Below are 24,343 nucleotides of genomic sequence, written 5' to 3'. Positions count from 1 at the left end.
TCCTGATGATCCAGCTCCTATCCCTTCCTTTCAAAAAGCGCCTCTCTCTAGCCCACACTGATCAGTCCTTTCTCTGAACGCTTACATTTAATTACGCATTAGCCTGGGTATTGTTATCTAAGTGCTTCATTTTATCTACCTATAGAAATACTGACTTTTTGAAAGCATAGAGATGAGTTCCTACCATTCTGGGCGTGAAACAAGTCCTCACGGCCAAAATTTAATAACAGTGACACCTATCAAGTATTCAGTTTGCTAAATATGGTACTAGATATTTTATACATATTATCATTAGTCTCACAATATTACAGATGAGGAATTAGGGACACATTGGTTAAGTGAGTTGCCCCAAGATCAGATAGCTTCTTTGTAGTAGAGCCAGGATTTGTAAACAGGTTTGTCCAGCTTCAAAACCTGTGTTCTTTGTACTATACAAAATTCTTTGTACCTCCAATTCAAACATTTGTGTATGTGCAAACAACTGAAATAAATAAGTGGAAGCCTTTGCTTCTCTGAAAATGACTTTATTCTTTGATAGACACTGAGTACTGCTGCCCACATGGCACTATCGTGGGTCCAGGTTGTGAAAGATAATAATTTAGCTGTTTTGTCCTCAGAGCTCTTGAATCTATGAGTAATATAGACATATATATGTTGTTACTTACATACAAGGCAGGATGAAATAAGATCTGTAAAAGGAAACTGAATAATTGTGTGTGGGTCCTTGGAGGAGATCATCATTTCCAACTGATGGAATTTTGGGTGGTACCAGAAGTTGGCATTTGTTCTGGGTCTTGATGGAAGGATAAACCTTGGAAAGAAGATTGTATTCAGAGTTTGGACTCTGGAACTTAGAGATTGAGGTTCCTAATCTTACCCCATCACTTACTAGCCTGGTAACCATAGATAATTAGCTGATAGCTCTGACTTTTTTTTCGTTTAGTAGTATCCCTGGGGACTGTGAGAAGACTATGAGGAAAAATTTACATGTAAATCTCTTAGCATTGTGCCTAACATATAATAAGTGCTTAGCAAATGTTAGCCAAAGTAAGGAATTTTTGTAATGAGAGGATATGAATAAGGCTTAGAGGAAGCTTGGTGGTGGATGTTCAGTGTGTAGAATGGTTTAGTCTTTTGGGGACTAAATATGATGGAATGTAGTGGGAGCCTTGAAAGGTAGATTGTAAGTTAAGGCATCGGTGAATCATTTCACCCTTAGAATATCATTTCCTCCTCATTAGACAATAGGTAGGGCCATTAGAGTTTTTTGTTTTGACAAAGAAATAGTGTTATAACATGAATTTTAGGAAAATAACTTATAAGCGTGGGAAAAATAAACTAAAGGGGAGTGGAAGGGTCCAGGGAGATTGGCTGATGATGTAGCAAACTAGAGGAGACTTGGTCAGTGCAGGTCAGTGGGGACAAGAGGAAAGCAGGAGTGTGGGAGCTTGCAGGGGCAGCAATAACTGCCTCTTATTTTAGCTCAAGATCACATGCTCCAATGCCAAAATGGATTTACATTTATTGTTCATATTATAAAGTGTTTATGTGCTCATTGTAAAGTTGAAAGAATAAAATAATCATTTATAATTCCAGCATATAGAAATAACCACTATAGGCTTTAATTTCCTTCCAAATTTAGAATGTCCTTCATACCCAGGATTAGTTGAAATAATGGTTTATTCTAATTTTCTCATCACTTCAAGTCTATGTGAATGTGATCATTGTTATTTTCTTGAAGTGGTTTTCCTTTATTTGCTTGGGTATTTATATTTTGTTGTGATAGATCAATGGAAGAGTTTGGTTTTGGTTCGGGGTATCTATTTTTTATAATTTGCATATTGAGAAGAGCGAAATTTCCAGATGTCTGTATTAATAACTAAATGAAATCAACTTTGTGGAATTGGCTTCTTTATCAATCACCCTAAAATGGCTAAAATTTTTATTGTATTTCTGGAATTAGCTCCCTCTTTTTAATTTTTATTTCAAAATAATTTTCAGAAGAGTTGCAAAGATTACAAAATGTTGCTGTATTGCCTTAATTCAGCTTTATCTAATGTTAGCATCATACATGGCCACTGTACATTTATCAAAACTAAGAAATTAACGTTGGTACAATGCCATTAACTAAACTACAGTCTTTATTCAGGTTTTCCCAGTTTTTCTACTACCATCCTTTTTCTATCTCAGGATCTGTCTAGGATCCCATATTGCATTTACCTATTGTATCTCCTTAGTTAACACTTCAAATCAAGTCTAGGATAGTTTCTCAGGCATCCTTATAGTTCATTACTTTGTCCCTTCAATAGGGACAAGGAAGCACCTGTGCTTTTAAAGTCATGAATTATATTGGGTTGTCCAGAAAGTCCATATGGGTTTTTTTCTGTAAAATAAAAGACACATTTTTCATTTTCACCAGTAACTTTATTGATTTGGATATGTTGAGTATGTCGGCTACCTCCTGCTATTGGCTTCTAGTGGGTAGAGGCCAGGGGTGCTGCCAGATGTCTTCCAGTGCATAAGACGTCCCCTCAGCAAAGAATTTCTGGGCCACAATATCAATAGTACAAAGAAACTTTGCAAGCCACTTTTGACATATTCAATCAGTCACAGCACCTTCTCCATACACTGCACAAATCTTTTTGCATTTCAGTTGTGTTTTTGCCTTTCTTGAAATACTAAAGTATAATACACCAAGAATGTTGCATATCTTCTTCCATCTTCAATATTAAAATGGCTGCACAAAAATTCACCAGTTTTAATAAGTTTTTTAAAAAATGTACACTGATATGACAACTGTCATAATGCAAACTAGTAAAATTGTTTTGAATGAAGTTAAAAACAACTAAGCGCTACTAGAACCATTATACAGAAAAAACTAAACATTTGGCCAACCCAATGTAGTTTGAAATCCATACATGTGTGGCCCAGTGTAAGGTTTCAGTTCTTTTTCTTTATTTTGTGAAGTGTAAATTCTTAATGATAATGATGTAATCAGGTCTATAATATTAAAATTTCAAAATTAACTCAAGAATCAGTAAAATAATAAACTTGTTAACTCCCAAAGTGCAAAGTAATAGGCCTGTAGCTGGTCTTAAACATCCTTGATGTAATAATAGGTAAGTGGCATTTATGAAATAACCATACTCTACAACTATGGGTTATAATCAGGATATTTTAGCTCATCATGACTCTAGGTTTTCATCATAGGCAGTAACTCCATTGTTGATTTCAGCTCTCTCGTGAAAATGAAAGTTTTTACAGCATCAAAGATAGTAAACATGTTCCAGAGTTAAGTACATGTCAGAATGTTAAGATTGCTTTACCCTTTGTAAATTCATCCTCAGAATCTCATGAAATTGACTTTCTGTTCAGATTTTGTTTTTAGCTCTTGCATTTTGTGAAAATGTGAACCATGCCAGCAGGACAAATACCTGATCATTCAGGCTTGGCCCTGAAGGATGGATATTCTTCAGAGGCAACCTCAAACACTGATAGCGTGCTTCTTTCTATCAAAAATTTGTGAATTTCTTTTGGAATTGATTTTCTCATTTTTAAATTCAGCAATTCCATTGAGTGTGGGGGCTGGTCAGCTGTGGAAAATGAGTGCAGTTTCCAATTGCTTGATTCATGTGTTCAGCTTGAGTTGGAACACTTGTATTTCTGTGGTCATACCAGCAGAGCTCCCTTCCCCCCTGCAGTTTCAGTGTAGTGTGTTCAGATGTCTTGTCACTTCATGGAAGAACAATCTCGTGAGTCGCCGGGGGGCCTGACAAGTAGAGCCACTCAAAGCTGTTTAATTCCAAGTGTCCTTGATCTGCGGAAGCTGCTCAGTAAATCTCGAATGAGTTTTCAGAACCTAGCCATACAACTGCATTAAAATGAATTTCGGTGCACTGCTTTACCTTCTTCCAAATATTCCTTGAATTTGTGACAATGAAGGCCATAACCTCAAGAGTCACAATTTGTTGCTTCCTTTATCACATCCTGCAGTGAACCTGATTCATTCATTCAGTAAGTAGTTATTGAGCATTTCTGTGTGCCAGAAACTATTGTAGGTATTTTAAGTACCAAACACCAAGCTTTTCTAGTGGACAAGACAGGTACATAAATAAGTAAAATACACAGTTTAGCAGATTTAGATATTTGCTGCAATGGAGAAAAAAGTACGTGTAGTTGCATGTGATCCAGTGTGACTTATCCCTTATACTGACATCATGCATCTATTTGCCAGTCGTGTATGAGGTAATGAATTCCAAAGGAACACACTGTAGCAGAACAGACTATACTGCTGACTTAGGACTCCTTAGTGTTGACACACACCGCAGGACCAAACTCAGATCTTCCTCCTCAGATAGCCTAGAATTTTTCTGTTTAAAATAGAGTATTCAGTAGAAAAGACCTAAAATTACCTCAATAGTATTTTCAAAAAACATTTGAAAAAAAAATCCTTTAAAAAGCTATTTAAAAAGTAGGAACTAAAAACTACATCTTTAATAAGATCCACTGTCTGGAACCAACCGCCAATATCATACTTGACAACGACATGCTAGAGAATTTTTTCTTTATTTTGGGAGGATATAAGCAAGGCTTTTATCGCCATTAACATTGTTTTAGAAGTTCTGACTAGTGCAATTAACCAAAAAACAAAAATAAGTATAATAAAAAGATAAAATACAAAGATCAAGAAAATCAACTAAAATTATTAATAAGGGCTGTATATGGTAAGTATAAAAATCAGTGGCTTTCTGAACTATCACCAGTAACTAACTAGAAACAGATAATGGGAGAAACATCCCATTCACCATAGTAACAACAAATACAAAATACTTAGAATAACCCTAACAAGAAATACGTGTGATTGATATGAAAAAACTATAAAACTTCTCTTGAGATTTATAAAATAAAACTTGAATGAACCAGTGGGACATACTTTGTTGCTAGATGTAAAAATTGGAATATTGAGATATCTTTTATTTTTTCAATTCATTTGTAAATTTAACGCAATCTGAGCAAAAATTACACATATTTTTGGAGAGGCTTTACAAAATGGTTCTAAGCAATAAACATAAAGGAGAGGTTAATATCAGATAATAAAACACTGCTACAGCAGTCAATAATGTTTTAGGCTCGCACAGCAGTTACAGCTGTAGGTGATGGAGGTAGAGTTCTTAGGTTCTGGGCTTGCCACTTCCTAGGAGTGTGACCAGGACCCAGGTCCTTAATCTCTCCAAGCCTGAGTTTACTCACCAGTAAAGCATGAGATTAAATGAAATAATGTAAAGGAAGAGCTGAGCAAATTGCTGGTACATGGGAAACATTCAAAATAATGTTAGCTGCTATTGTTTCGTTGGCACAAGAGTTAAAATAAGTCAGTTGGAGAGAGCGGTCTAAATATAGACTATAGTATAAGAAAGAATTTATGATAAATTAAAGGGGCCATTTTGAATCTACAGACACTTGATTAGGTATTTAGTTAAAATTTTTTCGATAACTTGTATTATACATCAAAATAAATTCCGTGAAACCATAAACAAGTAGAAGAAAAAAGAAGTAGTTGAACAATTTTTAAAAGCATTGAGACGTGGACATGGACAACAGTGTGGTGATCGCAGGGGGGAGGGATATAAGGGGACTAAATGGTAATGGAAAAAAAATACAGTAAAGATTAAATCCATAAAGGAGAAGAAAAGCAGTGAGAAAAGGCCTCATGTCCAATTTATTTGGCTATACAAACATTTATTTCTGTTTAACAGAAAAACTCACAATTGGATGACAAGCTGAGGCACAAATAGTGGTATATTAGTAAATGTTTAACTATCAGCTCTGCAAGGGGAGAAAGAAAATGCCCAGATTTGTCACATTGACAAAATTCCATGGTCTAACTACTTTAGGCTTCTAAGGTGAAGCCGTGAGCAGGAAGAGATGTGCATCGGCGGCTCTCATGAGCTGGTGCCAGCTGGCTGCAGCCTACCACTTACATAGACATGGCACAGCATGCTGACAAACCGCCTAGGGAGCCCAGGCCAGACCGCATTCCTGCTTGAAGCTGCCTTCCCTGGGAAGCATAAAATAGACATAATTGAGAATAAAAACCCACTGTGTTTTATCATGGAGGGTACCTTGAGCTGGGTCTGCACCAGCACAAGGATGCTGGACCTCCAAAGGGTCTCTGGAGTGGAACGTGCCCTGGAAGGTGACTGGGGCCTGCCCTGGGAGCAGCCTCCTTGGGACAAAATTATTCGGTGGCTGAGGACTAAGGGGAGGGGTGTTGCTAGGCAAAGGCTTAGCAAAAGACCAGTTAGACCAGAACAGAGGGTGTTTCTCCCTTGGTTTCTTCTGAAGCCCATGATACTCTTGGCAGTGGTGTGTGTATGTGCTGCTGTCTTCCTCTGTCTCTGCATATTTATATTCTCATCTCTATTTTTTATTTTCCTTCCAAAACTATTCAATTAGTGTCTATAATAGTTTTCATAAGTGTGGTCAACAAAAAGATCAATCATGGAAGGAGGGGTGATGTACAAAACTATGAATGTCTGTGTCTCGGCAATGGTAAAGTGACCCAAGTGATGTTTTGTAATAGACCAGGAAGCCAAAGATATGTCTTATCATAGCCAGGGATGAGATGTTTCATGGTATTGACAGGGAGGGAAGTTTCAAGGCATGGAGCCTTGGGGTCCTGTGTCGTGTTTATTGGACGCAGGGATTCCATGAGGGATGTGTAGTTTTATTCCACAATGGATTCCTTGCTGGCAATTTCATAAGCCAGGCTTACACGTACCCATTTTAGAATGAGTTGTTTTCTTGTGATCATGCCTGTAGTTCTAATAGGGGATTGGTTTGTTGTAAGGTCAACTTTGTGCAAAGAAGAGGTATTTAATTGGATTGCAGGGAAGTGGAGACTTTCTGAATATGGGAGCAATATTGATAGAAGTTGTATGGTTGTTTGAAACCTGTGATTGAGAATTGTTACTTTGGGCAGTACAGAAAGAACTAATTGCAGTGGGATGGGACATAGTTATTTTTAAGGCATTAATGGAAGTTAATATTATAATACGAGAAAAGTCACTTTGATAGATGCATAGAGGACTGCCTGGGAAAGATAGGTTGACAGAATTGGATACAGACCAGTCGAGATGTAGACAAGGTCTACATCAGCTTGAGACTTGACTTTGGAGATGGACAAAAAATGGTGTCTTAGGAGTGGGATGCCTTAATGACTCACTGGGCATGGAGATTTATAGCTGCTAATGTTTTTAGAGCACTTATTCAAAGTTGGTCGATTAACAGTCTTTTATTGATTGATTTTTAATATTTTTAAAAGATTTTATTTATTTTTAGAGAGAAAGGAGGGAGGGAGAGAGAAAGGGAGAGAAACATCAATGTGTGAGAGAAACATCGACTGGTTGCCTCTTGCATGCCCCCAGCTGGGGACTTGGCCCACAACCCAGGCATGTGCCCTGCCCAGTAATCGAACCAATGACCTTTTAGTTTGCAGGCTGATGCTTAGTCCACTGAGCCACACCAGCCAGGGCTTCGGTTGATTTTTTTAAAAAGCAAATTTAATATGTTATTTACAGGGCTATTAATTTGATTCACTGTTTCTTCACCCTTATTTGGATATTTCTTGTCTTTTTGTGTGAGTTCTCTAATCATTTTAGAACTTGAGCTGGTTTCATTAATCTAGCTTCTCCTGAAAACCTTTGATGATTGTGGAACCATTCATTGTATCTCAAGGTTGGAAGGAACTATAATAGTTTTCTAATCCAACTATCAGTTTGATGCTTGAATCCCCTGTATTCCTCTTTCTTATTTCAGACTTAAATGCTTGATGTCTTCATTTTTAGTAATTGGATTTATCAAAAAGTAGAATTTGGGGGCTTTGTGATAATATAGCAGTCTCAGACCAAGCAGTCATTAGGAGATGACCAATTGGTCATACTTTGGAGTGGCTGAGGGCAAGGTGGTTAACTGAGGCAGAAATTTTGGCATCATTCAGTGGCCCTTGCTATAGGGTACTTTGACCTCTAACTTTAAACCTCAGTCTGAGAATAAGAGTGTAATTGGACTTAGGATCCAGATTCTAGGGCCAGGCAGGCTAAACCCAGGACTTTCAAGTTCCTAGGACTTCTCCATGGTTCTGATCTACTCATGTGCAGGAAGCGATGTTGGTTGGTGGTGGTGTGAAACCAGCCTCTTTGCTTCCAGAGCTAGCTGGCTAAGGCCAGTCTGTAGGTCCAGGAGCTGCCTGCTCATAAATTATGCTGAAATGCTGGGAGAAATGCTCCAGAAAGAATCTAAAGTACAGCTCTTTAATGTTTTCTGCTTATAAGTCTGTATGCAGAATACTTGGTGTGGTTCAGGTTTTACCAAGGAAGCCCAGCTGATGGCTGCCTGGAGGCTTTACCAAGTATCATATATCTTAGAAGTCACCAAGCCCTAAGGCTTTGGAGACTCAAAAGTTAATTTTGCTAGTACATTTAGAGTGCATCTTTCTGTTCATAGTAGATTCATGTAAACCAAAGTCATAAGACATGCATCGACTCAGGAGGCTAATTTATTAAACTGACATACAGACCAGAAAATTTTTGTAAGATTAGCTAGTATTAAGTTAAAGCCAAATTATTGATTAAGATTTCTCATACTTATTTCTAATAGAGAGGTAGAATGGTTAATTTTTAAAAATCCAATCCAACTATGGAAATGTATAAGTTGAAATTCTTTTCTGATCCCGCCTCATGAGATAACAGTTGTCAATACTTCGTATATACTCATCCAGACTCTGCACATTCAAGAACCTCTTTTGCTCTTTTGCTTTATTTTTGTGTCGCTCTCAAGTCATCGACTTGCAGGAAGCCAGGGGAAGGCCAGAAGGCTGCCTGAAGCCGTGGAATCCCATAAAGGGGAGCAGGCCGTGTGACTCAGGAGAGCGGCAGCATCCAGACTTGTCTGTTCAGCAGTCTAGAGCCTGCTGCTGGCACTTCTTCCCAAGACAGTTTAGAAGGGCAGTATCAGGGTGGATCTCTCACTGTTAGTTTTTAGTGTTAACTAGCCAAGTACAGATCCTGGCACTTAATAGGTGCTAAATAAATAGTAGCTGCGCATATAGTGCCCTGTCCAGTCTACCTCCCCGCCTCCCTCTTTTTTTTTTTTTTTTAAACCAACAAGTAAGTTGTGTTTCCGCAGTTGTGTTTATACTAGAGTCTGGTTTTGCCTCAGCATGTGTGTCCCCTGGTCTCTTTAAGATGACTTTTCTATCTCTATTTTGTTCCATTTTTTATTTTAGTTCTCTGCAACCTCATTTTTCTTATCCCCTGTACCGCCTACAGAGGGATTGAACTCTTCTGTGAAAACCAGCACTTTATCTAGTAATTCTTGTAACTTCTGATTTCTCAGAAAAAATGTTTTCTTCCATCCAATTTCTTTGTTATTCAGTTCTTTACCTTAGTTAAAACTATTCTTCTTCTATTTTGTTATATACATAGTGTAGCTATATTAAAAGGGTTCATATGGAGTCTATCATAAAATCAGTGGAACTCCTCCACATGTGAAATGGACAATGTGGAGTCTTTTAAGTGTTTTGTGTGATTTCTTTTGTATATCAACTTGATTGAGATATAATTCACATACCATACTGTTCATACATCTAAAGTGTGTACTATTCAGTGGTTTTTAGTATAGTCACACAGTTGTGTAACCATCACCACATTCAATTTTAGAACATTTTCATCATCCCAAAGAGAAATCCTATACCTATCAACAGTCATCCCCATTTCTTCTCAACTCTCATCTGACCCTAGACAAGCACTGATCTACTTTCTGTATCTATAGATTTGTCTATTCTGAATATTTAATATTTTTACTGATTGATTTTATAGAGAGAGACATCAATTTTGTTGTTCTACTTACTTATGCCTTCATTGGTTGATTCTGGTATGTGTCCTGACTGGAGATCAAATCCGCAATCTTGGCGTACTGGGACAATGCAACCTAGCTAGGGCTATTCTGGACATTTTATATAAATGGAATTAAATGTGGTCTTATGTGTCTGGCATCTTTGACTCACAGTGTTTTCAAAGTTCCTCAAAATTGTAGTAGGTATCATTACTTCGTTCCTTTTTATTCCAAAATTTATATTTCATGATAGGGATATACCACATTGTATTTATACATTCATCAATTGATGGGCATTTGTGTATGATTTCTTAATAGCAAAGTAGCACTTTAAGTATTTTTACTCTTTTTGAAATCCAAACAAGTGTTATATAAAATGTAGATGGAAGTTATAGATGGCTGGGAAGAAATATCAGTTTGTTTCTACCTATTAAATATCACTGCAGGTGTTCTCTTCAAATATCAGCAATAATAGTTGGGTATTTGGAAATTATCTTTGAAATCAAAGTACAAAATATGTTAATAATATGTTATTCTTGGTTATGGCTTATAATTTCCCTATAAGAAAAAATATTAACCATGTAAATAAACAATCAAGATAAATCCACAGAGTATACTACAGTGTTTTTGTTGTACTTCTTATGCCTCATTTTCCTGTTGTTCCTCCTCTCAGCCAATATATCATCTACGGTGGCCACGCAGGATACCTGAGTCACAGTAAACACAGCAGAGCAGAGTGGTCATGGTTTCTGGCACCCAGCCACCTGCTTCATGTCTCTGTTTTACTGCTTTTTGGCTGTGTGACTTGGTCCAGTTACTAAACTCCTCTTTGTCTCAGTTTCCTCATCAGTAAAATGGGAATAGTAACAGTATCAACTGCACAAGCTTGTGTAAAAATTAAATGGGTTAGTATAGGTAAAGTGTCTAGTACTACATGGAATATGCTCAGTAATATTAGTCTTAGTCTGCATTTACTGTTATATAGTCACTAAGTTCTGTGTGACTCACTTAGAAGTCACTTAAGATTAATTTGGTAAGCTACATAATGAAGGTTGATCTATGACCTTTTTTTTACCTTAAATAAATATGCATATTTTTGTCTATCATTTCTCTAGCCTTCATGAGTGAACTCAAATAAATTGTGTTGATAAAAGGGAAGAGAAAAGTTGGAACCCAGAGATGAGGAAAGGCAAGCTTAAGAGGAGATCAGTAGAAAGGTGAAGTTAAAATAACCGAATCTCCTAAGTTCCAACATAGTTCCTTTCAGTTAGTAATAATTATTTATTGAGTGAATGGATTTTTTAATAGTTTGGTTGAGTATGGGTTTTAGAATTGAAGTTCCCTTCAACTCCCTTTAAAATTTTAAGCTTCTGTATTATCATTTGAAGATTACTATTAATTTGTTTCTTATGTTTGCTACCAATATCTATAGAACTGTGTACTAGTTAGTATACACTCCTGGTTATATTTCCTTTCAACTCACTTTTCACTTTTCAGTCTAAATTTTTTTAGAGTGTAGACAATATGGGAGCAATTTTAAAGTGTTTGAGATGAATATTTGTGAGGATTCACTTTTTAAGATGCTTCATAGGGGATACTGTCTGCAAAGCCTCTTGGGAAAGGGCACTAACAATAATAACTATGTTAACTAACAATGGTTTAGGACCTGATTCTATCTAGGAGCTTTACTTAAAATCATTTAATCCTGAAAACAACATTGCATGGTATAGGGACAGTCATCTTTACCATACAAGTGTGGAGATCAGGGCAACTGATCATACATACTCTTATTTAGAAGAGAGTTTAGGATTCAAACCCAAATTTGTGTTCCTCCCTCTCACTACACCAGGGTATTACCTCTCCTCATGCTTTTAGAGCATATTGCTCTCTCATGTTCCCAGTTTTCCTGCGTTCTTCAGGAGAAACCTTGCTCCTGCCTAGTTGATCCTCAGTATATAGCTTTCTAGTGAAGTTTGAAGTGTTCTGATCTCCTGTCAACAAATGTCAGATGGAATCACTTAAACATTTGCTGGTGGTTTTGAACCTTCATCTCTTTATAGCTGGCATTATACTGAGGAAGTAGGGAAAAAAACTGGAAAAACGGGAGCCACGATTTCTCTGTCTTTGTTATTTCTTCCATAATTAAATAGCATTGTTGGAAATCAAAATGAGGTAGATGTCTTAGAAGTCAAACTGTTTAAAAATTGTTATAGTAAAAACACGTACTATGTACTATGTTTTACATAGTTGTATAAACCAGAGCATAGATATGATAAATAGCATATCATGTTTTTAGACACAACTTTTTATCATAGCCGTTTTTATATTACTATGCAAAGTCTTTATTTATTTTGCTTCATATTTCATTTTTATATTTAACTATTTTCTGTTATTGCATAGTTAATTTCTAACTTTTTCTCCTAGTTGCACTGTATTGAACATCTCACATGCAGCTATTTAAATGTTTTAGATTATTTCCTTGGGTTTTTGAAATGTGTCACCAAATTACTTTCCAAAAAGTATCTAACCAATTTACATTGCTTTCAGTTTCAGCATAGTCTTAACAGGCATTACCAGCCTTGGCTTCCGAAGGTGGGAACATCATCCTAACCATGAACCCCCTATGCTTTGGTTTCCAGAAATGTACCATGAGAGAAGTTGGCACTGTATTCATGGCTCCCACTGGGTGTATGACCAAATGAATTTTGGAGAGTCTCACAATAGGTCTTAGAGAAGTCCTTCTCTAAAGACTAGGCTTTATTAATCCGCATTTCCAAAACTTATTTAAAGGTGGAATTTATTTTTCTTGTAGAACCTATTAACAAACAGCTGTGGGAAATGCCGTAGCATATGATATCTGTGGAGAAAGGAGCTAGCCTTTGATTCAATAGACTGCTTTTTAGGAAAATGATCTCATGCAGGAGAGGCAGTAGGATGTTTGCTCCAATGTAAGAGACCTAGCCTTGTTCATTCACTCATTAAATAAATTTACTGTGAGGATACTATGTTTCAGACACTGTTCATCTTCTGGGGACATAGCAATGAATAAAATTAACAAGGCCCTGCCTTTAAGGAAGGAGTAAGGTGGGAAACTGGACGTGATAATGTTTAACCACGTAGCGGAAGAGTCTGTATACATTCTTTTGCATGGAATAGTCTTTCACTTGAAGAATTGTAAATGCCTACTGTAAACAATGCTGATTCCTGATTTAAATGAAAAATAGACACATTATCATTACTTTCAAGAAGTTCATAATCTACTGGGAAGGCAAATAATTATAATGTGATGTGATGGTGGTATATGCCTGGTGTGCTATAGGAACTTAAAGGAAGGGCATCTAGTCCATATTTGGGGAGAGTTCCTAAATTACTTTTTTAACTGTAAGGGGGATTTGGTCACTTAAGTGTTCTTAGGCACTGCCGCAGTCTGAACACACATTTGTTTCTGTGCAAGATTCTTGTGGACTAAAACATTTTCATTGGCAAAGACAGTATCTGATTTTGATTTAAAACATAAATTTCTTGAATTTGCCACCCATTAGCTGTGTTATGATCAGTGTAACCTTCATGTTTCTTCTCCATAAATAAATCAGTCTTTACCTGTTGCCTTATGGAGAGGAAGCAAGATTGTAATAAAAATCCTATATTGAGTACCTGTGAATTTCTCCTTTAAAAAAATGGTTACAGTATAGCAAGAAAAGCCAGTAGATCCATTAGCTATCTGACAATGGCTGTAGTATAGCAGTAGGAGGTGCAGAGTAGAGCTTTGGTCCCACCAGTCTGTCCTTGGTATCATCAAGTGCTGAGCAAGTCCTGACGCTCGTAGGATGTGATGGAGAAAAATGAAGCCCAGTAAAAACTGTGTAATTAAAAAAAATAAATGGTAATTTAAAATTAAAAACATTGCTCACCACTGATTCAGAAGAAAGACAAGTTAGAAATATTGTTTGAGGGCAGCAGACAACTCTTGGCCTATATAATTTTGATCGTGTTTCATTGATGATGGAGGTAAAAGATGCTGTTAGCTCTGTTGCTCAACAGGATGAACTTGACCTCAGCCCAGTAATTGTCATGTGCTGATGTGCAAGAAAGACAGTCACTGAGAAGTCCAATGTAAAGACATCTTTCCAGTGAGCTCACAATGGTTATTTTGAGAACAGGGGAAGAATGAAGACATTGACAACAATCTCCTCATGATCTTTCTATCACTATATAAATACGTAACTCACAAAGCAGCTCTAGGTGCCATTTCCCCTTTTTCTCTAAATGGATGTTTATGATTTCGCATAAAGTTCGTGAACTAAGAAAAGCAGCTGGACACAGACGTCTGTGTATTTCCACTCAATGTATCTTATTACCTTTAACTTCTGGCTAAAACCATGCTTTTATTTTTACCTTTCAAATATGAATTGCCATCACCAGGCTTAGCAAATGAAACGGATTACTTAAAGTAGTTTTGCACTCCAAATCCTTGACAGCTTTCCCAAAGGACAGGCAATGTCTTTCAAAATCCTATTACAAGATTTTATTTGCAGGTGCTTATGAACAGACGGCTGAAAGCCTCCATGTTTTATTGCTACCCAACTTCATCAGGTCTGCTCACTCTATTGAAAATTGTGGCAAAAATGATACACATCAGCTCTTTTATTCTTTTGTTACTACTCTGCACAAATAAAAGCATATTGGGGAATTTAATGAAGCAGTATGTCCTGGGAGGAAGCTTTGAGGATTTGGAGTATATGACTATTTGTCTTTAATACTGGAGGTTTTTGTGTAGAACAGATGGGCATGAACAAAATAAAGTTCTCACAGATAGGCCACTGTTTGCCATGTATGTACTTAAATCACACAAATGCCTGTGTTAGCAGTGACTTTGCAGATGCATTCAGTGACTACTTTAGAGGATTTCTGACTGTGCCAAGTAGTAATCGGGGCAATACAAGCTGCAGCAGAGCTCCTGGATCTGTGAGGCTCTTTTGGAGGAAGTCTGTTCATCCAGGAGGTAGAGACGGTGGTGGTCAAGAAAAATATTAGGGAGGGGGATACTTGATTATTTAACAAATTAACGCACACTTTCCAAGGATACACTCTGGGGTTCTGTGCGGGGTGAGAGGCTACATCTCAGCTTGCTATGGCTTTTGCGTGCAGAGCTGGCCTTGCACTGGAACCTGGGAAAGGCAGCGTAGATCTGTATGGCAGAGTCCTAGGCACACACAGAGGATGACGTTTATATGCTGGTCATTAGATGTGGGCTTCAGGTTATTGTAATTCCTAGCCAACCAGTTTAACTCTCTTTTATTCCTGGCATGTAGGAGTATAAGCCTGTGTCAAGGGTAATCTTGAGTCTGCTTAATTTCTAGGCTTCAATATGTAATTATTAGTAATGAGTACTTGCAAACACAAAAATACAGACGTGTGAGCAGTACTATAGTTGTGAATTTCAGGCCCGAATGTTGTTGGAATCAACTCTAGTTTTTGTTGTTTTTTTTTTAAATTTCAGCACTGCTTGTATGTCAGTTCTCTTGGGCCAGCCTCCCAGGTTGCCACTTACTGCCTCGAATGTGCGAGAATGCAGGACTTTGGCTTACTCTGGGGACATGACAAGGGAGCCTGTGGTCATTTAGCCCATCAACAATTCCAAGTTGCAGCAATTCTAGATGTATGTGACCAGTTAATTACTTAGTAGGACTCACGCCAATGACATCAACATGAAAACATTGTTCTGGTAGCTTAGTAAACATAGCCCTGTGATAATTGTGTCAGAAAACAAAGGAAGCTATATTTCCTATTTTCCAAGACCAAAAGCCCCCCTCCTAACAGAAGCAGCCATAACATCTTAAGTACAAAGGAATCTTAATGTATACGATATGAGAAATGGCTGATTTTTTTTTTAACTCAACCTAATATTCTGTTTACTACTAAGCATTTCTAAGTAGGATCATTCTTGTTTGGCAGTCAGGATTCCCCCATCATAGTTAGCGAGAATTTTAGTATGTTCTGTGCACAAAAACACATTCTATTTTAGATACCAAAGGATTATTTTTTAGTGTTTGCTCCAGAAGTTTATGAGGTAATTTCAACACATCTCACAAATGTTTGCTTAATGGTTCCCCATCTCTGTCCTTGCAGCGCTTTTACACATTGCTGTTATGGCATCACTCATGATATAAAATTGAGTTTGCCTTTCTTGCTAAACTAGAGTTCAGTGAGGGCCATGGCTCACCTTACCTGGCTTTACCGGGCTCAGCATTTGTTTGAAGAATCAACAGGTCTTAAAAGAGCATTTTCTGAAAATCAAGTAACTTCTTAGTTTAATTGACTTTGACTGTATTATAGTACATTTTTCATTATTTTCAAACGGTGGCTAGCAAAATCTGGTATATCAAACAAAGGTTCAGGGCATTAGGTAATAATGTTATTAGACGACTGTAAGGATCTTTTGGGAAACTTTGTACCTCTGTTATTTTTTTTTCAAATTTCTATTTATTGATTATAGAGATGGAGAGGAGGAGAGAGTAAGAGAAACATCAATTTGTGCATTCATTGGTTGATTTCTTTAAGTGTCCTGACAGGGGATTGAACTTGCAATTTTGGCATATCAGGGCAACGCTCTAACGAACTGAGAGCTACCTGGCCAGGGCTGTTGTACTTCTGTTGTAATTAGGAGAAAGACAGACAGTAAGCTCAGAATATAAAAAAAGGGCCGGGAACATTGTCTTTGCTTTTAGATATCATCTGAGTATTCTATTTTTTTAATTTTTAGTTTTTAATAGTTTATTTTTCTTATTGTATTTTTTCCTTTACCATTTATCCCCCTTATCCCCCCTCCCATCTCTACCTACCTCCCCCCACAACAATCACTACACTGATGCCCATCTCCATGAGTTCTTTTTCTTTTGTGTTCAATCCCTCCACCCCCAACCCTCCCCACCCCAAGTTGGCACCCTGCAGAGGTCTATGACATAGACAGAGGTCTATGAGTCTGTCTCTATCTTGCTTGTTAGCTGAGTTTGTTCATTAGATTCCACACATGAAGGAAATCATATGGTATTTGTCTTTCTCTGACTGGCTTATTTTACTTAGCGTAATGTTCTCTAGGTCCATCCATGCTGTTGCAAAGGGTAAGATTTTCTTCCTTTTTATGGCCAAGTAGTATTCCGATGTATAAATGTACCATATCTGTTTTATCCACTCATCTACTAATGGACACTTAGGCTGCTTCCAAACCTTGGCTTTCGTAAGTAATGCTGCAGTGAACATAGGGGTGCATATATTCTTTTGAATTAGTGTTTCAGGTTTCTTTGGATAAAATCCCAGAAAGGGAATTGCTGAGTCGTTAGGCAGTTCCATTTTTAATTTTTTGAGTTAACCGCATACTGCTTTCCACAGTGGTGCACCAGTTTGCATTCCTACCAACAGTGCAGAAGGGTTCCCCTTTCTCCACAACCTCATCACCACTTGTTGTTTATTGATATATTGATGATAGCCATTCTGACAGGTGTGAAGCGATATCTCACTGTGGTCTTAATTAGCATTTCTCTGATGACTAGTGATGGTGAGCATCTTTTCATATGGCTGTTGGCCATCTGTATGTCCTCTTCGGAGAAGCGTCTATTCAGGCCCTTTGCCCATTTTTAATTGGATTGTTTATATTTTTGGTGTTGAGTTTTATAAGTTTTTTATAAATTTTGGATATTAACCCCTTAACAGATGTATCAGCAAATATGCTCTCCCATTGCATGGATTGTCTTTTATTTTGCTGATGTTTTCCTTTGCTGTACAAAAACTTCTAGTTTGATGTAGTTTGTTTATTTTTTTCTTTTGTTTCCCTTGCCTGAGGAGATTTATCAGAAAAAAATATTGCTACCAGCAATGTCCAAGATTTTACTACCTATGTTTTCTTACAGGATTTTTATGGTTTCAAGCCTAACATTTAAGCTTTCAACCCATTTTGAATATATTGTTGTGTGTGGTGTGGGAAGGTGATCTAGTTTCATTTTTCTGCATGTGTCTGTCCAATTTTCCCAACATCATTTATTGAGTAAACTATCTTTAGTACATTGTATGTTTTTGCCTCCTCTGTCAAATATTAATTGACTATAAAGGGATGGGTTGATTTCTGGGCTCTCTGTTTGGTTCCATTTATCTATGTGTCTGTTTTTAAGCTTTTTTTTTTTTATTTAGAGAGAAAGAGAGGAATGGGAAGAGAGAAACATTGATTTGTTGTTCCACTTACTTATACATTCACTGGTTTATTCTTACGTGTACTCTGACTGGGAATCAAACCCACAGACTTGATGTATTGGGACAACACTAACCAACTGAGCTACCTGGCCAGGGCGTATGTGTCTCTTTTTATGCCAGTACCATCATATTTGGTTACTATGCCCTTCTAGTATATGTTGATATTAGGTGGCATGATTCTTCCAACTTTGTTCTTTCTCAAGATTCCTGTTGCTATTCAGGATCTTTTGTGGTTTCATATAAATTTTCAGAATATTCTAGTTCTGTAAAATATGTCATTGGTATATTGATAGTAATTGCATTGAATTTATAGATTGCTCTGGGAAGCATGGACATTTTAATGATGTTAATTCTTCCTATCCATGAACATGGTATATGCTTCCACTTATTTGTATCTCCTTCAATTTTCTTCTAACTGGATTTTGGACCCTACTTACGTGTTTGAGACCTAGTAGGCTCTCTTTGTATTGTCTTAAGTATAGATTGTTGCTATTGCCTCTCTGATCTTTTTCTATCTTCCTAATCCTTCCTGTGCTGCCTATTTCTGTGAAGTAGAATCACATCTGTTAGACCTTTTCCTACCTGATTGGTCCAGGGCTTACCCTGTTACTTGATGCCTTCCAGTGATACCTGATCTGACCTAACTGGTTATAACCTATCACTTTCAACCTTTTGTGTGTTACTATTATTTACTAATACATCTACTCGGCAACTGTATTCCCATTAGAAATGACATGGAAATATGGGATAAAACTTTACACGTTTATTTCCTAAAAAATACCTGCCCCTAGTAAAGCATATCAAATTCACTAGAAGGCCTTGGATTTAGCTGATAGGGCTCATAGTAAACGTGGAGACCAGGACATAGTTGTCTGTACTTTGACTTCTGTGAGAGATATTATGGAAGGTTTTGTTTTGTTTTTTTTATTGAAGCTATGCAAAATGTTACATTTTTCAAAGTAGTGAAAATGTTAAACACATGAAGAAGATGTCAGCTGTGTTCTGACTTAGAATTTTTTTAATGTTTTTTATAGTCTATGAAAAATTATAATTCTGCCTTCTACATTATTACCCTGTTTAAGTGTGCAAAAAGACTACATAAAGTGAATGTCACTATAAACATATTCATACCCTTATTTTTTAAATTTAAAAAAACCTTTATTGTAGAAAATTTTAAACCTTCATTTTACATATGTTTGGAAATTTTTATTTCTTTGTGTACATCCAAATTTGTGTGGTATCCTATTATTTTTGCCTGAAGAACTTTAACAGTTTTTGTAATTTTGGTTTGCTACTAATAAACACTATTAGGTTTTGTTTGTCTGAAAAAGTCTTCATTTCTGAGACACTTTTTCTCTGGGTGTAAATAGTGATTTGAAAAATTCTTTCAGGCCCTGGCTGGTGTGGCTCAGTGGACTGAGTGCTGGACTGTAAACCAAAGGGTCGCCGGTTCCATTCTCAGTCAGGGCACAGGCCTGGGTTGCGGGCCAGGTCCCCAGTGGGGACATGAAAGAGGCAACCACACATTGATGTTTCTCTCCCTCTCTTTCTCCTTCCCTTCCTCTTTCTCTAAAACCAAATAAATAAAATCTTTTAAGAAATTCTTTCAGTAGTTTCAAGATGTCATTCCATGGTTTTTTGCTTTTGCTTTTGTTTTGTTTTGTATAGTTTCTGACAAGAAGTTTGCTTAATTTGTGCTTCTCTCTATAATGTGTCTCTTCTCCCCTTTTGCTGCCATCAAGATGATCTCTATCTTTGGTTTTCAACAGTTAAAGTATATGTAGTATGTATATGTGTGCACTCTTGCATGTATGTGTGTTAATCCTGTTTGTATTAATCCTTCTTGGGATTCTCTCTGAGCTTCTTGGGTCTGTGCTTTGATTTCTTTTGTTATTTTGGAAAATTCTCAGCCATTATTTCATCTAATATTCTGTCCGCCCCGTTCTATCTTCTCCTTCTGGGGATCCAGTTACACATATGTTAGATGATTTGGTATTGTCCTTTAATCCTTGGATGCTCTGTTCTGGGTTTCAAATTTTCACTTTTTTTTTTTTTTTTTTTGTGCTTTGTGTTTCACTTTGAATAATTCCTATTGACCTATCCTTGAGTTTATTGATTCTTTCTTTGGCTATGTTTATTCTACTGATGAGCCTGACCATGCATGCTTTATCTCTGTTACCATGTTTTTTCTTTATTTTCAGCATTTTCTTTAACTCTTTCTTACAGTTTCCAGCTCTCTGCCAGAGTGTGAAAACTCAGGTTTCAGATATAGATTTTCCACTTATTTTCCCTGAACCTCTCTTTCACGAACTAAAAAAAAAAAAAAAAAATTGGGAATATAGAATAATAACTAACAGAATTGTTTTGAGGATCAAATGAGGTTCTTTTGGCAAGTCCCTTCTTTCCCTCCCTCGAGTCTCAGTGACTCTTATTGAAAGGCTTGGACTCTGATTACTTTGGTCCTATTTAGTTCCTAACTTGTATGATTCTATAAAGTGGAAAGGACCTAACATTTATTGACATCCTATATTAATCTCATGTAGAATTTTATAAAGGGATAAAAATCACATTTAAAAATGCTTTCGCAAAACATTTTACTTTTGCCAGCTCTATGTGGATTTTATGAAGAAGAAATAGACAGCATTGAATGCAGTTGCCACTTGGTTAAATCTGTTAAAGAATCATTAAAATTTGTTAACAGTTGAGTTTCTTGACTCGCTTGAGAAATTTTATGGTTCATAAAACATCTCATTTTCTCTTCCTGTACCTATAGGATTTTAAGTTACTGGATTGGCACCCACATTTTTCAATGTGAGAAAAAAAAATCAATGGAGGTTTTTGCTCTTTACTGACTAGTGCAAATGAATGATAGTCTCACTGGATTTGACTTTGCAGTCACTGACTTGGGTTCAAATTCAGATTGCACAGCTGTGAACCTTGGGCTGATTATTTAACTATAGAGCCAGAATTTTCTCTATCTGTGAAATGGGGATGACACCTACATCAGGGAGCTGTTTGGAAGGTAGAATACATAATAGTATGTAAAGTTTTGGGTATAATTCCTAGTTAGTAGTGATCAGTAACCGATAGCATTAAAAGAGTAGCTAAAGTGAAATTTGCCACCATTATTTTTAGTTAAATTTTTAGTTAATATATGGGGAAAGGCAAGTTTTACTTTCTTTTTATTCCTTCTAGTGGAAAGGATAGTTTAACAATAGGGAGAGGATTAACTGAAAAGGGTTGCTGAATGAGAATAATTGCCAAGAATTAGTGTTTACTATGTGACAGGTGCTCACATTTAATCCTCACACCAGCCCTATGAAGTCAGCTGCCTCCCATCTAAGAAGCTTTTCTTCATCTTAGTGAGGGTGACCACCCCCAGCCTTTGTGTTCCTCCACTCTACTTTGTCTTCTGCCACTACGTTTTATATGTAACCCCTATCCCCTCTCCATTTCTCATCCCCACTGACAGGTTCTCTGTGTATTTGGCCCAGAAGTGGCCCATAGTAAGTTGAAATGAATTGCTGAGATGTTGAATCTTTGTGTTTTTTCCTGGTTGAGGCTGAAACCCTACTTTCTTTATGTTACAGGTGAAAATCAAAGCATTGAAAATTGAACGTTGGTCTGAGGCAAAAAATATTACAAAAATAGTTTGGTTAAAGAAAGTGCTCAATCTATATGAGGCCCTTCATGCCCCCCTCATATACATATGGTTTGTTAAGATAAACAAATGTAGTATTTTAAAGTAACTGTTGCTCTGAAAATTACCTTTGAGTAAATATAATGCATTTCAAAGAGGTGTCCAAATTCTGTGTTTCTAAGTAATTTTACCGTAATGGGTATTATTTGAGATCGAAATTATTTAATATAAAGAAACATTCCTTATTCATACTGTGAGCAACTGTCATCCAAAACACAGCCCATAATATAGGCGTTCTTATTTGAATAACACAAGGAATAATGTCAAATTATTTTTACAGTTCTTTTTCTTGTCATAACAAAAATTTTCACAAACCTGCATTCCTGATCATAGATTTTTAGAGTTGGAAGGAACGTACAAGATCCAATCTCATTCCTTCCTGCTACGCAGAGGTATGAAGCAACTCCTCTAAAGCCATGCAGCTAACTAATGACAGAGCCAGGGAGAGAGCAGAGTCCCTTATCCATTTGCCATAATGTTACATTCCTCTGGAAAAAACTGCCTACTCACTCTTGGTTTTTAATGCTAGAGTCTTGGGGTAAGGTTTTTTCCATGACTAACTCATGCTCTTTGGTTTTCTTGTGTGGGTGTCTGGGAGCCAGCTATCAAGGGTGGTGTGTGTTTGCTGCTGTTGTTGAGCAACTGAACCATGTAAGGCACTAAACCAGGAAGAGGCATTTGTCTAGTTAGCACCTAAGGGGTCAGGAAGAAGTAGTTGGAATTCAAACTCTCTGCCCTTAATGTTGACAGGCGGGTATTAAAGGTTGAGTTCCTTAACCTGGAGTCTAAATTGCCTAAATATTTATGAAAACTATGCAAATATATGCTTACCTCCCAAGAAATGCATCTGCAGCTTTCATCAATTTATCAAAGGGTATATAATTAAAAACCATTGTTTTTAGAGGGAGGAAAAGCTAAGCAAACCTGAGTGAGGACTGGTTCCCCATTCTTGCACTCTAAATTCAAATTATACTAGAGGACTGCCTTATCTCCAGCCTCCTTCTTCCTGTGCCCCTCCCTACTGACAAGCCTTCCCCAGATGGCTTCCTGGATCTTGTCATGGAAGCCACTAGAGGCCACAGCCTTCTTTTTGCAGGAACTTTTTCCCATAGGTTTCCCAAGGCTGCCTTCTCTCTCCTTTCTCTGCTTACTGTTTCTAGGAGAGTGTATGAGAGTCAGGGATTTTTGTTCATTAGAAACCTCGAGTGATTTGAGAATCTAAGATAGTAGCTATAAGAAAAAATGTAATCAAAATTCCAATCTAATACTGTGCAAATTAACTCTTAGAATTCCTCTAGTTCTTTAGTTTGGCAAACTCTGTGTTTGATATAGAAACTCTTGACATTTTCCAGAAAGAGAATGAAAATTTATGGGTGGTGATTTCATAGTTGCCCAGATCTGTCTGTAAAATTGTATTAAGTTAGTATTTCTCCCTGAATTTCATAGGACTTAGAAAAATCTACCTCTGAATAGAAATTATTTTAATGGGCTTCTTTCCTAGGAGAGAACATATACAAAGCACATTCTAATTTTTTTTAAAAAGATTTCATTTATTTATTTCTCATTTTAGAGAGAGGGGAAAGGATGGAGAAAGAGGAAGAGACATATCATGTGCCCTGCTCCCCCCTCCCCCCGCTCTGGGGACATAGCCCACAACCCAGGCGTGTGCTCTGACTGGGAATCAAACTCGTGACCCTTTGTTTTACAGGCTGGTACTCAGTTCTCTGAGCCACACCAGCCAAGGCACATTCTACATTTTTAAGTTTGGCATCTGGACACACTAAGAAAAAGCTACCACTAATATTGACATTGGAAGAATTTGTTCATTTGTTTTTTCATACTAAAAACCCCACAATGAGTATCTGTCATGAACCCTCAGACACCATGTTAGATGCTGAAATGAGAAGTGGTCTCTTGCGAAGGTCATGGTCTGTTGACACAGCTTAGCAGATGACCGTTCAGCATGCTACGGACTCTCCTAGAGGTGGCATTGGAATCAGTTCTCTGCCTGGCCAGGAAGAAGGGTGGGAGTGAGGGTGAACTTCACAGAAAGGTGATAGATGTGGAAGTTGCACCTTAAAGGTTCAATAGAAACTTGTCAGGCAAAGAAGGGATCTAGGTATAAATGGTAGGTTTGTTCGTGCTTTCCTAATTTTAACTGAATGTAACATTTACCACTCTCTCCTTTTGTATTTTCAATTAGAGCTCCAAACGAGAATGGAAGCCACTGGAGGATCGTAGCTGCACAGACATACCGTGGCTGCTGCTTTTTATCCTCTTCTGCATTGGGATGGTAAGGAAACTCCCAGATGATCAGAACCTGACTAAATGCACGCTCCGAGGGAATGACGGGGAGTTGGGTTAGAGAGGAAGTTTATGTATGTATGTATGTATATATGTATGTATGTATTTTTAATTTCACCTGAATTGCTTATATAACTGGAGGTCATAGAATACCACTGAAGCAAGTTATTTTTCTGCCATACAATTTACTGGTACTATCTA

At 37.2% G+C, this 24,343-nt stretch overlaps 1 protein-coding gene across 3 annotated transcripts in view; it reads left to right on the top strand.

Moving 5' to 3' along the window:
• SLC44A1 (solute carrier family 44 member 1) overlaps positions 1–24,343 on the top strand; it is a 168,246-nt gene that overhangs the window by 20,838 nt on the left and 123,065 nt on the right. For all 3 annotated transcript variants that reach the window (XM_054584588.1, XM_054584587.1, XM_054584586.1), the window contains exon 2: positions 24,042–24,131. In XM_054584588.1, the coding sequence (XP_054440563.1) occupies positions 24,042–24,131 (90 nt within the window). The remainder of the gene's footprint in view (positions 1–24,041; positions 24,132–24,343) is intronic.

The sequence above is a fragment of the Pteronotus mesoamericanus genome, unplaced genomic scaffold (assembly GCF_021234165.1).
Source record: "Pteronotus mesoamericanus isolate MK-2021 breed Mesoamerican mustached bat unplaced genomic scaffold, CSHL_Meso_final contig_78, whole genome shotgun sequence".
NCBI lineage: Eukaryota > Metazoa > Chordata > Mammalia > Chiroptera > Mormoopidae > Pteronotus > Pteronotus mesoamericanus.
This window is presented reverse-complemented; position numbering and strand designations above follow the sequence as displayed.